Source organism: Heterocephalus glaber, unplaced genomic scaffold (assembly GCF_053883595.1).
Source record: "Heterocephalus glaber isolate CG9 unplaced genomic scaffold, H.glaber_assembly_v1.0 deba00000937, whole genome shotgun sequence".
Classification (NCBI taxonomy): domain Eukaryota; kingdom Metazoa; phylum Chordata; class Mammalia; order Rodentia; family Bathyergidae; genus Heterocephalus; species Heterocephalus glaber.
The window spans coordinates 14,650,711-14,668,869 of record NW_028258173.1 but is presented as its reverse complement, the minus strand read 5'-3'; the positions used below and the strand labels follow the sequence as shown (position 1 = coordinate 14,668,869).

At 41.7% G+C, this 18,159-nt stretch overlaps 1 protein-coding gene across 11 annotated transcripts in view; it reads right to left on the bottom strand.

Annotated features, from left to right (window-relative positions):
• Positions 1-18,159, bottom strand: part of Prkca (protein kinase C alpha) — a 428,575-nt gene that overhangs the window by 70,922 nt on the left and 339,494 nt on the right. For all 11 annotated transcript variants that reach the window (XM_004870264.4, XM_087208196.1, XM_087208195.1 and 8 more), the window contains 3 exons: positions 17,976-18,132; positions 16,823-16,957; positions 16,513-16,609 (listed from right to left, as the gene is read on the bottom strand). In XM_004870264.4, coding sequence (XP_004870321.2) covers positions 16,513-16,609; positions 16,823-16,957; positions 17,976-18,132 — 389 coding nt within the window. The remainder of the gene's footprint in view (positions 1-16,512; positions 16,610-16,822; positions 16,958-17,975; positions 18,133-18,159) is intronic.

Sequence of the window (18,159 nt, the reverse complement as noted above, 5' to 3'; positions counted from 1 at the left end):
TATATATGTTTTATATATAAATGTTATATATACATGTCATAAAAGACAGCCCTGCAATTTGTGTATATCATTTCTCCCTGGCATAATAAACTTTCTAACATAGTAACAAAGACGCATTGCTGAGGCACATCGCATCACATCTGCAAAAGAGGTTTAGGTCACACTTCCATTCCTTGGAGCCAAGTATGTATTCATTTCACCTGTGCAGAAGTAGCCTTTTGCATGGCAGGGTGTAAGGGGACAGGTGATTTATTCATTTGTAAATGAGATTCCCTCTATTTCTTGGAATGATGTAGAGGAGCCTATTTACTCTGAGCACACAGGCTGGTTCACTCTGAGGGAGGGAGTTGTCTAGTGGCTCAGAGCATCTAGCTGTGGATGACTTCCCCAAATGTTTCTCCAAGGTGGACACACAGTATTGTGAGACAGAGCTTTAGCACACAGACAGATGGAGGGCAACAGCAACAGAATTCTGGAAAGGCAGAAGTTCACTACACCCTGGTCACTACACCCTGCAAGCCTTGGGAAACCTGAGGAAATATTCTTTCCTTGCCCATTTCCAATGTCTCCGGGCCACTAATCTCTAGGGGTTCCACCAGGGAACACATCTGTAGTTCTTAGGATGAGAAACTCTGACATCTGGTAGATATTTTCTTTAGGACAATGACTTTAGGAGAGAGTATTATATCGTGTATTGAATCTATAGTGGTGTGGAGCAGTTTTCCCCTTGCAAATTTTTCATTCAAGTATGTACTTAAATTTTCCAGTTTATTTCAATGAGAATATAATGTTACACTGTAGGGCTAATTTTAATGATAAGCGAAGGCAATGTATTGATGGCACAGCTGATACATGGTCCCAACAGCTCCCCAGAAGAGAGTGGTGCTATCAGAAATAACAATCATAGATCAGGTTTTTATAATTTACGTGCAAGATGCAATATTCCACTGGATAGTGTGGTGATAGAATGTTTGATTAGGTTGCAGCAATTAAGTAGGGTGGGAGAAAAAAAATTTTTTTTTTACATAATACCTACATTTTATTTATCTATTACTTTTGGTACCAGGGATCGAACTCGGGACCCTGCGCTTGTGAGGCAGGTGGCAGGACCACTGAGCTGAATCCTCGACCCAAGAAAATGTTTAAAAAGGAGAAAACATGACATATAGCGAGAAGTATTAGCCAGACATTAAGAACATCAGAACAATTTGATGATTTCAGCCTGTGATATATTCCACTGCATCTTCCACAGAAACACACTTACATGGTGTAAGTACAGGGCACCACACTGATCACATCCTAATGGAGATATACACCTATACAGAAGTGGAAATGAGTCTTAACTAATATGTGAATAAAACACATCTATTAACAGAAAGGAAAATGAATTGTCAATTTAAAGATGCACTCTTTCATGTGATCCTTCCAAAACAGAGTTGAACTTATCATTAATTGCTGACAGGAGCCTTGCATATTTCTTGGGTCATTTTTTTTAAACTAACCTAATGTGAAACAGGAGGGGAGATTGGTGTATTCTCTGGGGGATTAAAGTATAAACATTTTTCTTACAGGAGGACAGTGGCACATAGACTAAGACTCAAGTAGGCATGAGATTCAAGCTACCAGGACACACAGAGCATCCTTAAGGGCAGAAAACATGGCCTGAGGCGGAGGCTCAGCAGCCATAAAAACCAGATGAACAATTCTATAGATGGAAGGGTAGAAGAGGGGACAGGGAAGGACTGCCTTTAAGAAGCAAGTATGACATCCCATAAACACAGGAGAAAGAGAATACTGCTGGGTTAATAGAGGAAATACTACACACATGAAAACAACACCACAGTGAAAACAGATAGAGTACAACATACCATAGGTTCCATTTATCACTCAGAAAGCTTGGGAAATGTGCTGTTACCCTGAGACACAGAACGAGGGTCAGGGAAAGAAGAGGAGACTCTATGGATGCATACTGCTCCAGGGTGCCCCAACCTCAGGTCTCACTTAGTCCGTGGAGAGGTCGGAGCTAACTCATTCTTGTGGTTTCATAGTGAAAGGTCTGGAATCCAGCCACATGAGGCTAAGACCCTTCTCTCTCCTTGTGGCATCTGTGTGCCAAGATGTGGTCTCACCTCAATCAGCCCCACTATACTCATGGGCATGTTTGGTAAGTGCTAATCCAAAGGATGGGACATGTGGCATTTGGCTAATCCATGTGTCTGGTGTAGTGCACAATAATTTTACATGGATTACTGCTCTCTAAGAAACTAGAATAAAACCAAGCCCATTTATTTGTAACAAAAATTTGTTTTTTCTCCCTGATGATTCAGAGGTTCTTCTGTATCTTAAAGTGCCCAAGACTACTGGTAAAACACAAGTTGGCAAAACATGGAGTAACAAGTGAGGGTTGACTGCATGCCAGGTCACTGGCTGTTGGGCTTCAGACTAGCTTCTTTTCACCTCTCTATTGCCATTTAAGAAAACCCATCACATCTGGACAACTTCACTGTCTCAGGTACTAATGTGAAAAAAAAAATAAGTTGACATCATTTTCACAAAAAAGTTCAGTCAAGAAATCATGAGAACAATCCTACAGACTCATATGGAGTGTGAGGTAGCTTTGGAGAAAGAGTGCCAGAAAGGTTGGTTTTCTGAGCCCAAATTCCACAGTTCAAATGGGTCAGAGCAGCCTTGCACCTGAACAGGAAGGTTAAGAGCAAACAGGTTATACTTTGGAATTGTAAGGCTTCATCTACTAAAATGAGAAACTGGTCAAATTATGAATTTTATATCTTTTTTTAATAGATACAGATAGATTATCATCTATTACATCTTATAATTATGGCCCTTTAAATCAGCAGTCACAAATCTATTTATAATTGTTCTCAAAATAGGCTATTTTATTTCAACCCCCAAAACTCTATTTTCAGCTAGAGATCTTAATCCACTTCAAAATTAAAGGGAACCAACAATAGCAACCACAACATCTGTATTGGAATCTTAGTGTAGGAAACAATCTCAGAGGAAGTTTAATTTGGCCTTTCCCTTATTCCTTTCTGATAATGATGCTTTAATACCTCTATACATAGTGTTCTGGACTAGCTGGGATGTGCTGAGAAATACATGGCAGGACTTCAGGAGGTTCTTGCCTCCAACATCCATCTGCAATGGGTCACCTGCAATGTGACCTCCACATGGAGATAAAAATTCTCTAGCAGAGACATCTCAATACAATTGCTGGGCAGGGACTGGACAGTTATTCCTTGACTCAGGTGGATCTAAAAAGAACTGTAAGGCTGCTTCATGTTTGGATAGGACAAACCACCCAAATCTTTTCCTGGAGAAAAAAAATGAATAAAAGGAAAAGTGTATGAGGTGAACCAGCACAGACTCCCTTAGCACTTCTCCCTCTACACATCTGTGAGAGTTCCTGGGAACACATTTTGGATCGCATATCTGGTTGCCCAGATACAGGTGATGAAGCAAGGCATCTCTGCTCAAAGCGAAGGTGGCAGACATCAGGAAGCTGCCCCATTGTTAACCACTCACTTTTAACGTGAGGCCTGAAGACATGACAGCTGCTGAACTTGCTAAATTCTGATCAGTGACGCTCTATGACTTCACATCGTTGGCTTGATGTGCTGGGAAGTGCCACCATCACTTGCACATGAAGGCAATGGTCTCAAAGGGCAAAGAGTCCTTATCCATGAAAACAGCCAAAACCAAATTAAAGCACTCACGAACGTCCTAGTGACAAGTTCCCAGACCTTTGTAGGAGTTGCCATTTTGAGGTCTGTGGCTTTCTGTTACATCAGGTGAGCCACAATCCTTTTAGCAGTGAGGTCTGACCGGTGTATCAAGAGCTTTGGTCACTGTTCACAAAGAGCTGACTTATGTCCTGGGTCTGATTCCTGCTTATCTAAGGCAGCTACTGTCTAGGAGACGGACAGGCTATGGGCTGAAAAGAAAGTTCTGTTCGCTCTCCACTATGAGGTTCAGGAATATTATCCAGGGAGTCAAGACAAGGTAAAAGTTCTCATGACTTATATTACTCTGGGATGTTATTAAGAATAAAGTCTTTATTTTAACTTTCTATTGGTAGGGATGGTACTTAACACAGATTCTGAGTAGATGCAGGATCTATGAGCTGGGAATTTCCAGAGCTAATGATATCAGGAATCACAGAAAGTATGGGAGAGAAGCTGTCCCTCTCCCACAGCCATGAGATTCAAGACCTGTGAGTTGCATCCAACTGCTACACAGATTTGAACGTGTGCAGGGAGGGAAGATCCTTAGCCCCCCCCCCCCCCCATGGTCTCCATCTCCTTCGTGGACAGGCTGCTCACACACCCTCCACTGGGATGTCAGGGAAACCAAGGCGAAAGGCAAAGGACTAAGGTGTCTGATGTGTGGATTTCCAAGCTCTTGGAGGAGGGCCTGAGGTGTTGGCTCTGGCATCCCGAAGATGACAGATCTTACAGGTGCCCAGCAAGGAAGCAGTCTTTAATTTGCACAATTAGACGGTTTTGAAGAGGACTGAGGATTATGTAAAGGTTTAGGTAGGATTAGAAGAGCTCGGGACTGAGAGAAGTGGAGGAGAAGGGAGCATAAGCAAGTACTGAGATGCATGAATGAGCGCAGCAGACACATGGAGGGGAGCTGGGAAGTGGGTGTCATAGGGAAAAGCAAGGGGAAGGGGTGGGAAATACAACTGAAGACTGAATTTGTTTACTCATCAGTCAACAGCGTTCATCATCTTGACCAGCACTTTTCAAATTTAATGGGCACGTAGGTAATGTATTTTGTAAAAATGCAGATCAATTCAGTAAAAGATCCGGACGGGGTTTCAGAGGTTTATTTGTTGTTGTTTTGTTTTTGGATATAAGGTTCCACTATATTTCACAGGCTGGTCTTGCACTCCTGGCCTCAAATGATCCTCCTGCCTCAGCCTTCTGAGTGAGGCTACAGATGTGCACCACCACATCTAGACTGGATTCTACATATTTAATAAGCTTGCAGAGAATACTGGTCCATGTGCCAACCAAAGTTGGAGGTACAAGGATCTAGAGCATGAGCTGGTTACCACTTCAGGATACCCAGGGGTTCAGAATCCTTGGATTTGACCTTTCCAGGGAACTTCAATTCTAATTCTGTGTAGAAAAAACAGCGTTATGTGTGATATTACTCTTATTCTAGGCTTTTTAGCGTAGGGTCTTTAATTTCCTTTTAGGTGCCAGTTACGGTTTAAATCTAAAATGTTCCCCCAAAGCCTCATGTATTCAGAGGTAGGGCTTATAAAAGGTGATTGGATTACAGGGACACTACAGCTGACTTGCAGTTAGGAGGTAAGTCCTGGTCAGAAGAGGCGGGTCACTGGGGGTGGGACCTGGAAGGGTCTATCTCCCTTCCTGGCTCCTCCCTGCTCTTTGCTTCCTGGCCGCTATGACAGGAGCAGCTTTCCTCTGTTAGAGCCTTCCATCATATCTTTCCTGCCTTGGGGCCAGGTGACTATAGACTGACAACATGAGCCCAAATAAACTCTCCTCATTTAAATTGTGGGTATTTGGGTACATTGTCCCAGTGATGAGAAAGTAACTAAGACAGTGTCTGAGAAAGAGCCATAAAGATTTATGCCAGTGCTTTCTCTGTTTATAATTGTGCCAATGGACATGTCTCTGACTTCCTTCCTTCAATTCCTGTAAACAAAAGGAAGCATCTTTGGTCCAAACAGTTGCCCTGTGGTCCCTAGAGCCTGGGTACACAGGGAGAGCTGTTTCCAACGCCGAATATTGGGCTTGTCCTCTTTCTTCACACAGCAATATCCACCCACAAGACTTCCCTCACAACTACAAATAAGACTTTTTATACCATTTCAGGAATGCATTAGGATGGAACAGACAGAATCTTTTCTGGAGGGAGCTCCCAACAAAATTATTTCTCCAAGATAAATTAAATTGAGAATACATCATTGCCAGTGCTATAATACAAATGCATTCATCTGTAAGACTAATCAGAAATTCTGTTTTTGCCTTCAGAGGCTATCCCTGGGTTTGCTCAGTTGAGTGGCAGAGTTAACCTCTGTTGACAATGATCTAATAAATGTGTGAAAATGATTTCCACTACAAAACCTTATCGTATTTCAGTTTAAGTCTTTGCTTATTAGACAAAGCTAAAGTGCAAACATTAAAAATGTCTCTCAACTGATGTGTATTTTATAGATTTTTTTCCCCCTTAACATCACACAGTTCAGAAAATGAGTAAGCTACCTAGGGACAAAGAAAGCAGAATCTATATTGGGCACATAGATTTTTTTGTTTTGTGTCTAACAGGCCATCTGAAAGTACTCAGGTTTCCATAGTAACTGTGGCCAGGCTGATCAAATAACAAATAGCCACAATTTATCTGAGGGTCTCCAATAAACTTTTTTTCCCATCTGGAAAAGAACATTGTGAATTAGATAAAGTCTTCAAAAACAATGGAGGCTTCCAGAAAATCCAATTTCAACAATAGTAAGAAAAGGAGCAAAGTGCCTGCTTGCTTTTTCCACAAATAACCTAGCAACTGAGTCTCTGTTCATTTAAGTACCTTAACTATAGCAGTGATTGGATGGCATTAATTTGCAATCAGTAAAGGGATGACCTCAGGACGTTTTTCCTGGATAAAGTTAGATACACATGTGACATTAAGGCCATTGGCAGCATCTTCCACACTACTTATAGGTTCCAGATCCACATTATAATCCCCACAGAACTGCCCCTTTCTGAGAATCAACTTGGCTTCTTTTGGCTGGACTCGGGTATGTTTCTGAATGGTCACAAATATAAAAACTGAAGGCATACACATCCTATATTTTTGGCATGTGGCTGCCTGTGGGCCAGTCTTGCAGGGGGGCACCTTTGTTGATTTGATTAGCCTGGCCAAGCAGCTTGTGGGAAGGCTTCCTGATGGGAGTACAGAAAGCAGTTAGCAGGGTCAGGGCCTCTTCTCTGCTCCCAGCCTCTCAGCTGTGATCTCAATAATCGGGGTTTGAGAAGTGAGGTTACTGGGCAGAGTCCTACGGGGAGCGGGGGCAAGTGCTCACTCCTACCCTCTCATTTCCACCACAGGAGAACTGCAGGCACAGGGGGTCTTTCCTGGTTCTGCGCTGCCCTGCTGGGAGAGGGATGACGCCCATGTATTGTCATCATCTTCTGCACATTTTAAAATTTCAAACAGTATGTTGAAACTTCTCCGTTGCACACTTATAGATTCTCACAAAGGTACCCTCATCCATGGACACCAAAGCTTCTACAGAGGGATGATGGTAGAAAGCTCCTGTTCTGCCATCTTCATGACATCTAGCTTTAGATCCTGACCAATGAATATTTTGCGGAATCTATTCAAACCAGTTTTTCAAATGAAATACTTCAGCCAGGAAAGCTTAGTGTCAACTATCTGCAAAATATCTGTCAAAGTTAATGTAGCCCATGGGCTCACAGGCCCATGAAAGAGATTCTTATTTTAGTCTAAGAGTTAAAACAACTTTTGTCTACCAGACAGGGCCAGATTAAGTACAGGAGCCTTTACTTCCACAGGTCTCTGACTTCTTTGTACAACTTTCCAACTAGCCCTCAATCAAATAGATTTCATTGTGACTTCTGGGACTAGTACTACAAATCTATAATATTAAATTACTAGATAACTACTATTATTCCAGCTTTTATACATCCTTATCTCTCTAATATGGTTACTTAAGGATGAAAAATATATGAACCCAGTCACATGTCCTGAATCTTGGAAAAACAGATTTATACCTAAATCTTTTAGAAACAACTGATTTAAAAGCCCTGGGAAAATACATGAGAAAGTCATGTGCTTTCATGTCAGCCCTCACCTCACATCCTATTTTTTTCTTCAGTGGGAGGAATGTTCTAGACTTGCCCTGTCTAGCAGAAACACAATGTGATATATATAGATAGTTTTAAATTTTCTAGAAAGCTCATTTCAAAATATAAAACCAGGTAACATTAATTTTAATATTGTGACTTTTAATTGTGGCATGGCAACTTCACATGGATTAAGAAATATCACAGGATTAGTAAAGCACATTGCTGGGTATATCTGGGTGGGTCATGGAAGTGTGACCCTGTGTACTATGTATGATCTCTGGCCCCTTCCCTTCTGATGCTGTTTGCTGGGCTTTGCTTCCCAACTGCCATGAACTAAGCAACTTTGCTCAGCTATACCCCTCAGCCATATTTCTGCCTTAGAGTCTGCTGACTGTAGACTGAATCCTCTGAAACTGTAAGCCAAATTAAAACTCTACTCTTTTAAGTTGTGGGTGTTAGGTGTGTCCTTGTGATGGGAAAGTTGACCAATAGCAATATGATAGTGATGTTTAATAGTAATATATAATATAAAATATATTTTTTATGACTGCCTTTGACCAAATATATCCAGGATATTATTTCAATATATAATCAGTATAAAATAACTGCTAACAAAATACTACTGAATCTTTGAAAACCAGTGTGTATTCTACATTTAAAGCATGAGTCCAAATAGATGAGACACATTTTAAATGCTCAGAAGTCACATGTGACCAGTAACTACCAAATTGGACATTATTGCCTGAGAGGAATTTTCAAGGTAAGGGAAAATGCAGCTTTTACTTTTTGGAATTTATGATTATATGATTATTTAGCTGATGACATACTAAAATCATAGGAAGTGGATAGGCTTGGTTCTTTTAGGCTGACCTACCCACTGAGTAGAAGAATTTCTGGTCTTGCTTGGCCATCTGACGACAGAAGCTGTGTGTGAAGAGAGTTGTAAATGATGATATTAAAAAATCAGACTTATGACCAGACTGATGAGCAGGAGGTTGTCTTGAGGTTCTAGGGCAGAGACCAGATAGTTATGGCTGGTAGTCAGGCCAAGGTGGCATCAGAAATCAGGAGACAAGTAGAGAAGGCAGGGGCCAGGGATTTAGCTCAGTGGTTTCGCCGCCTGCTACACAAGCGCAAGGACCCGAGTTCGATCCCCGGTACAAAAAAAAAAAAAAAAAGTAGAGAAGGCAGGTCTCTCAGCTGGGACAAAACTTTCAATCAGGTAAGCAATATAATTCCAACAGCCGTCAACAGCTTCCTGTGTGCCCATGCCATGCAAAGTGAGTGGAGGCAGAGATAGCTTGGAGAGCTGTCTGCTGAAAACATCATTAGGGTGGAGAGGTAGACTCCAGGCTCTGGGAAGCTGTGGGGATTAGGACACCAGTCCACTGGTCTGTTCTCAGGAATGATTCCTTGACAAAAATTACAATGCTCAAAATAGGATACTGAAAATGCTCTTGCCTCTCCACTGTCTCATTGTCACACATACATGAAGCCTCAGTTTATAATTTTCCATAAATATAAGTCAAAATAAATTTAAAGTAATGTCTACTCTATTTAATATAATCAATTATTATGAAAGTTAAAAAAACACACAAAAAACAGAGCCATGGATAACATCTGTTGAGCACTGGCACTTGAACCAGGCACTTGTCTAAGCAGCTTACATAATGAACTGCTTTAGTTCTCAGAGTAGTCCTATGCAGTAGGTGCTATTATTATCCACATTTTTATAAGCAAGGATCCTAGAGACCAGAGATTAAGATACTTAGCCAAGGTCATCAGCCAGGAAGTGGTAGAGCACAGATGTGAAATTCTGGCTAGCTAGTCTAAATTGTATTTTCTTTCTAGAATACTGTGCTGAAACAATGCTTAATTTCTCTTATGTCAATAAATTTGAAACCCAGAAATCTGGCCCCAGGACTGAGACTTCTCACTACGATGCAGCATCACTTCCCAAATCAAAGTGGCACGCCATGCTCAGGACAGAAACTGCTGGTGCCTGGTAGCCACCACTCAGTGCACTCTGTCTGCATCAACATCCCACCAACATCACACCCTCTGCTCCTCAGGGACAAGACGGCAGGTAGTACTCAGGACAAGACTTCATGAGCGGTTGTGTATTTTATACTTAATCCTAACTTGCTCCATTTATGGAACTTTAAAAGTATTCCCCATTAGAGAGCTCACAAAAACTTTCAGGTACAGTATAATTAAACAAAGTCATCTTGTTTTCTTGTGTTCTGATACTCAAGAGTTATTATGATACATCACCTGTCAGCTTTCTCAGGGGACATGATTTTTCATTAGATTTTGACAACAGATCTGCTCTATTGGAGCAATGCTCAAATGTGCTACTCTTAGCTGGCTTTATTCTGCAATGGACTAGTTTGCTTGACTTTTTAATTTTTTTGTTAATGTTAGGTTTTAACTTATGCTAAAGCAGAGCAATGGTAGTACTGTAACTTACTGTTACAGTAAGAAGAGAAAAAAAAGGCTAAAGGGTTTTCCAAGCTTCTTATACTTTAATGACTAAAATAAATGAGAAAAAGAACTAAAAACCTGGACAATCTGATAGAATAACATGTTGTCCCCTCATTTAAGGAAAGCTACTTGATACTTTTAGATTACAATCTCCATTAACTGATAACAATATGTGGAGGAGATAAGCAACCCCACAGGTAGAAATGAGTTCATTTAAAGTCCATTTTCAAGTAAAAACCATTAAACTGTAAATTCAAAGTAGTAATGGTGATACTGGAGGCAAAATGAGGAAATTAAGGTTTCACTTTGTTAAATACTGAAATATGAAATGTGAAGAAGGGAAATGTTCATTCTCCAGTCGTCCTGAGGTGCTCTCGGCCCAGAGCAGCCAGTTCCCCAACTAGCGTTATCTGCCTTACTGGCTTGATTTCTCCTCACTTGTTAGCAGGATTAGGGAAGGAGGTCTTGGCTAGAGGAGGGAGCCCTCAAGAAGGGGGGCCAAGTCTTCAAAGAAAGGCTCTGCACTGGAGAAAGGGGATGGGTGGTGGATAGAGGAGGGAATAAAAGTCCCAGGAAGGAACAGACTGGCTCTAAGAAAGGCTTGGACTTTGATCCCAGACACTTCAGTTCACCTTTTCTGCTTCCCCTAATCCCTCCTAATTAAACCTAGGACAACTTTAACTCTGGAGGTAGATGTGGCCCCAGTGGGCTCAAGAAATGAATCAACTGATGGAAAACAAATGCAAAAATGCTCATGTTCACCAACAGCACAGCAACAAAGCTGCACAAGGCATTAAGAACCTCCAGAGCTGCTTTAAAAGGGGAAAGATGATGTAATTGGAAGATACTTTATCTTTCCTACCTGGAAAGTTGAGCGCAGCATGTAATTTCTTGGGCATAGTTTAAGATGTGAATAATTTTGATCCTAGATGTTTGTAAATGATCAAAATGGCAGTATCACACTAACAAAAAGTATTGAACTATGTGAATGAAATCAGTAGTAAATCAACTGTGACATTAGTGTTGTTAACTTAATGACTTCTTGAATGTATTATTAGCTACTACCACTGTTCTGGCTATACTTGTGTGTATTCATGGGGTGGTTTCTATCAATCACCTGTTGGATGTGCTCACTTTAATCAGGACCCTAAGCCAAATCACTGAATTGACGAACATCAATGCAAACTGACTTCTCTTCTGGGATTACATTTTCTTTCCTGACGACCACTGGTAGCTTGCTTTGCTCAGAGGCTATCTGATACATTCCAGACATACAAAGTCCCAAACTTATAGACATGCAGTGTTCTACAGAGTCATCTGCATGTAAATCAACATACTTTTCCCCTAAAAACAACTTTATAAATGGTGATGAGGTTTTCACCATATGCATGTATTTCACAGTACAGGTGGACCACAGGACAGAGAAAATGCCTACTATTTGGAGCATGATTTCAACATGAAAATTCACTATTTTTCAGGGGAACTTCAGAAGTTTTTTTCCTTTTTTTTTAAAAGGAGGTCCTTTAAGCTGGCCACAGTAGCACATGTTGGTAATTCTAGCTACTTGGGAAGCTTAGGTAGAAGGATTGCAAGTTCAAGGTTAGCCTAAGAAACTTTGTGAGACCTTATCTCGAAATAAAAAATAAAAAGCTCTGGGATATACTCAGTGGTAGAGTGTCCCTGGGTTCAACCTCCAATACTATATAAAGAAAACAAAAATAATTTAAAAAATCAGTTTCTTCTATTAAATATCTAAATATATTGCCTGATAATGATGATTATAAGGGCCAATATGTATGTGTGCTCTGGGAACTTTTCTACTGACTAACTTAATCTTTAAAACAATTCTACCAAGTAAATGTTGCTATCATTCCCCTACAATTAAGAACACTAAATAAGGCACAGAGAGGTTACACAGTTAATAACTGGCAAATGAGGATTTTATCCCAGGGTCCATGGGCTGAACCAGAAGTTGGCAAACTATAGCCCAGTGGCAAATCCCGCCTGTCACTTGTTTTTGTTTTTTCGCTTTATTGAAACACTGTGGATGCTACAGTGACAGAGTATCACAGCAGACAACACCGGCCCTGCAAAGCCCAAAACATTTACTACCTGACCCTTTTCAGAAAATAGTTGCTAAGCTAGCTCTTTTCAGAGTTAACCCATCCTCTGCACTGCCTCCAAGGAAAAGCAGACCCTTCCCAACTCTGGCCATAAGACTCACTGGCCAGAGACCCACATTCAGAGGAAATCCAGGAATCCTGATGGTCCTCAACAATGACAGAAGCAACGGTAGGCAACAGAAGTTACACTTGCACAAGGTGTTATGTTTCTTTCTCAATAAGCTCCCCGTTTCATCCCTGCCTCCCAAAATGAGACCCACAGCCCACAGGTACAAAACATAAGCTCCACAGGCAGAAAGGACTGTTTTGCTCATTACTAGAACCTTATTTACTGAACAAATGAAAGGATATGGAATTTATGTATATAACTCAAGGACATATATACTTCATTTGAAGACAAACATGGACCAAACTAAAGGCCCACAGACTTGCTGTCCATGAATATCATAACTGAGGTTTTGGGCTGGACTGTGTTTCAGGCAGATGAACTGCTCTACCAGGGCCTGCATTAGACAGCAGGGCTCTTCCAACCATCCTGGAGCTTCACTCATGGGTCATCTTTTTTTGCCAAGATTCTAGAATCAACAATTTAAATTCAAAACATTTTTCATCTAATTATCAGATGAATGCTAATGCAGCAGGCAGAGTTGTAAATGCTCATTTGTTTTGATTTTCCTTTCCTCAGACTGAATGACTTTTGATTTCTGGGGAAGGCAGTAAAAGCCGCAGTTGTAGGAAGAATAACTCAGTAGACTACATGCTCTTCGAGGCCACTGGAACGTACCTGTTGCTGAAGGGAATAACCATCGTGTTGTGTTTCATCCAGTAATGATGAAACTTACTCATCTGAGTGAAACTGTCCCCAGCGGGTGGGAAGTGGGACAGTGTGTGGGGGAGGGGGATGACATGAGGGAAAGCAGTCAGAATGGCAACAACGCTGAGAGAGTGGTACAAGGAGGGAAGCCTGAGACACCAGGAAACCACTGTGCTGTGTCTGAGATGGAGGGGGAAGAAACAGGATGGGGGCTAAAGGAAGTTCCCTATCTTGTACTCTGATGACAAACTGTCACCCTGTTTGGAAAGGCTGGCTGTGCCCTGAACGGTTCAAATGCAGACCCCCGCCTTTCTGCCCTGGTGCATGGCCACTAAGGAGGGTTCCCAACTTTCACATTTATAGCCATCAACAAAATACCATTATGGATGGAATGCCTGCCTAAAACCAGGTTGGAATATTCCATTTAAACTGCAGCATGGCAGTGGTCATGAAATTCTAAGCATCTTTCTGCTGCCATCATCCAGTGGCTTTTTGTTAATCGCTTGTAGTTGTGTTTTTACAGTGGTCCAAGTAAACGAGCTAATGCACTTGGAGTGGAATCTAGGAAATACAAGGTCGAAGATATGCAGAGAGAAAGCTGGGATGTAGTCCCACAGGGGACCAGGTGCAGACCCCAGGGGGCTGTGCAGCAGGGGCCCCGCCCCTACCACTCTGCTGACCTCATCACTTCCTGCTGAGGCCACACAGCTCTGGGACAGTACTTGGCTGCTCTCCCAAGTTCAGCTGTCCCAGGAGAGAGACAGCAACCAGTGACACACATGGCCTCTTAACTGCCTCTAAGGAGAAATACTTCACTTTTGGCCTTACGCCCTCTGGCTGGTAGTTTATATTTTTATTTTTTAGCCTCAACTCTGACCTTTATAAAAAGCTGGATTTACTGCCCAGAAAAATAGGAAGTTTATTCACCACAAAGCCATGGAAATAAACATCAAAAGTGGGTTGATATTTCTATCAGCCAAGTGAGGTCTCAGACATCACTGCAAGTGACACTACCAGGATGCCCAGTGCTGTGCCTCCCTCGATTGGACGCTGTACTCACAGTTCTGACTAGTGGCTGCTCATGACCCATCCAAGAGCACAGAATTTAATAAAGCTCTTGTCAGCAACTCAGGTTTCTGCCCCGCCTGAGACAGCTGAGGAATGCCAGCACTGTGTCTCCCCACGAGAATGCATCCATTACAAGGGTGACGTGACATTGCGAGGGGTGTCAAGGAAGCCTCCTGTCCAGAAGTCCAGGTCTGTGTCTTCAGCTGGGGGCTGAGGGTGCCACAGATAATGAAGCAATCGAATTAAAAAGGAAAAAGAGAGGGGTGAGGGAGGGAGGGAGAGGAAAGAGAGCAAAGAGAGGAAGAGAAGAGAAAGGGCTATTCTTAGCAAAACCTTGACTTTCATCTTTGTACTTAAATTCCTCTAAATAATATAAGGCTTCTTCAGAAAGAACCCCACTCTCTTTATTTTATGTATATTGCCTTTTATTTATATTTATTTCTATTTTTTTTTTTTTTTGGTACCGGGGATTGAACTCAGGTCCTTGCTCTTGCGAGGCAGGCGGCGGAACCACTGAGCTAAATCCCCGGCCCTATTTCTATATTTTTAAAGAGCAGAGACTGTAGGTTGGTTCTCACTGGTTGACTCCTGTGTCTAAAGCAATAGATGTATGTTTGACCTACACAAAATTTAAAGTTTTAATTAGCTGCCATCAATGAAAAAAATCAGACTGTGTCATATAAAACTCCAGATTTCTGGTTTCTCGTGAAGAACAGGCCCTGTGTGTATACAAGGCAATGACCAACCAGCACTGAGCAGCAGCGGCTGCCACCTTTGGACAGGGCTCCAGCTCAGCCCAGGTCCCCATGGCTCCCTATTATCTCATCAAGCCTGAGGCCTCAGTTAGTTACCATTTGTTTATAATGCCTATGACTCACTTCACTCATTTATGCTCCCAGCAGAAACCCAACGTTATAGCCCCTTCCCTTAACTATTTGACACTAACATCCACTTTAACCAAACATCAGCATGATGAAATAATTTGAACAAGTTCATGTTTAACACCCTTTGAAATTCATCCTCTCTGGATCTGCTGCCTCTCTCTCTCTCTCTCTCTCTCTCTCTCTCTCTCTCTCTATCTATCTTTGGGAATGACAGAGTAAAGAAAACAACATCAGCAGCATCTCATCAATATTTCTTTCACAGCTCAGTGTCTAGGCACACTTATGTGTACGTGTATATTTGTTTCTTTAGGGGTGGGAAATTACCAGGGAATCCTTATTAGTCTGAAGAAAAGAAAGATTAAAAAAAAGAATTAACCAGTTACATATCTAGAGAGCAGAGCTAACTATACACATCCCTCAAATGCCTCATATGCAAACTGATTAGAGAAGTAGAAATTGAAAGTGATGATGTGGAACATAAGGTGGCTGCTTAGAGAAAAGAACGTTTAGTACAAGCTGAGACGGCTGGTAAGTAACGAGAAGAAAGGATGGAGGAAAAAAAGGAGAAAAGGGGAGCAGAGACAGGAGGGAAAAAAAAGAAAAATGAATATGGGAGCACAAATACAAATGAGGGAGAAGAGCAACAGGCTGGTCATTCCTCAAGATCTGGAGCAAAATAAAAAGGAATCCCAAGCATAAATATTTATTGAAGTTTGGTCTCTTAGGACAAAATTAGGAAACTTTTGCTTTTGGTAGGAAACAAATCTCAGATGCTGGTATGATAGCCTAATTACATTCAAATTCCTCCAGAGGAGAGGACCAACTGAAATCCTTTCTGCAGGAGCATAAGTCTGTCTCTGTAAGAAGGGCCTTGAGCTCAAACCTTGCTGTCTCCCCAGTGTGTGCAAATCAAATTCTTAAGCACAAATCAACCATACTCTCATCCCTGCAACATTTCCAGTCTCATTCTCAATAGACAATGGACTCAGAATGCCAATAGTTTGCAAATGGAAGTAATTATATACAACACTTACTTTTTTTTTTTTTGGTACTGGGGATTGAACTCGGGTCCTTTCGCTTGCACAGCTGGAGGTGAAACCACTGAGCTAAATACCCAGCCCAACATTTACTTTTAAAAATAAAGAACATAAGGGCTAACATTGAAATTGCTCTTTGCTTTTCAATTGTGTGACCACAAAAATCTGGCCCTCCTTAAAGTTATGTTTTAGAAAGCAAAGAGAACATGTTTCCTGTAGGTTTTTTGGAATCCTCACCTCGAATTTCTGCCTGAGCTCCACGTTGCCTTCTTCATCCCCTTCTGGAATGGGCACATTGTAGTACTCACCTTCCTCTTGGTTAAGCAACTTGTACCTTTCAAAGACGTAGGAGAGAAGGAGGGTTAAGTGCAGGTTCAGCAGCTCCTTCCCTACCCTCTACTTGAGCTGTTGGTGAAATGCCTGCTATGGAGGGACTGAAGCCAGGTGACCAGACATCCACCTGGCACTGCAGACTGAAGCCACCTGTTCTCAGCATCTCCCATGGTCTAATGAGGGGAGGCATGGGCAGGCCCAAGGGCTTCCTTACCATCCACTGGCTGGCATCTTCATTAGCTCTGACACTCCAAAGGAAAGAGATCCCATGAAGTCATTCCTTGTTGTTCGATCCCAGTCCCAGATCTCTACAGACAGTCGTCGGTCTTTGTCTGAAGGTTTTAATTTGCTACAAAGACAATGCACACACACACCATGGTTATCTCCATCATGGTTTCTTGGGTGACACCACAAGCTCAGTCTGGAGGAACAGTATGTTCAGTTTTTCTCCGGTGCCAACAATATACTAGTCCTCTATACTGGCTATCAAAGCTCCATACCAGGGTTTAGCAAGCTATAATCCATGGGCTAAATCCAGTCCACTGCCACTTTGTGTAAATAAAATTTTATTAGAACATGGCCATTAGTTTATATATTGTCTGTGGCTGCTTTGGCACTAGAATGTCAAGAGGGATATGGGGCAGCTGAGACTAAGATATTTAAACCTCAGCCTTTTCAGAGCCAAGCTCTTGGCTTTTCTGGAGTAGAGTTGCCTTTCTGTTTACCCACAGAGAAACTGCTTCCTGGTTTTGAGTCCACAAAGAGGACCACTTGTTTGTGCTCTGCTGTAGTCTGTGCTTCCCTCCTCCTAACATCTTTATTTTCTCTTATCATTCCCTCCATCCTTCTTCCTCTTCCACCATCTCCACTTCTAAAATTCTTTAAGGTAATTCTTTAAGGCCCACTTCAAATGTCACTCCTCCAGGAAGTCCTCCCTGCTTAAAGGTGAGGATGTCATCCCCTTTCAGTGGTAATACTACTTTCTACGATATTCACTTATTCTGTGTTGTAAAAATTATTAAATTCCTGACTCACACCCTCCCACTCCCTCAAAAGAACTCAGGTCCATCAAGAGGTGGGACATACCTTATATGATTTATATCACACACTGCACCTGAAACAGATTTTTTAAACAGAACAAGTAATGATAATAATTTGGAGCTTGCATCATGCAACTCCTGGTAAACCAAGTTACTATCCATTAACTGGAGGTAATGACAGCTACTACTTAACAGGAGCCTGAACAGGTCTTAGGAATGAAGACCAGTTTAGGGATATTTGTCACAGATGCCTCGCATTATCTCTAACAATGAAGTTGGCAATGTGTGGTGAGAAGAGTGGAATTTAATTCATAAGAGAGCACTTACAATGTGAAAGACTCGTTCCACTGGGGGTTCAGTGTGGAGCGGATGGTTTTGGTTTTCTGTTTGCTTTCATTCTTGGGATCAGGAATAAGTTTCAGCTTCACGTAAGGATCTGAAAGTCCATTTGGATCCATAGGGATTAGATTTTTTGCATCTCGTACTGTGAAGAGAGAAGGATGAAAATGTT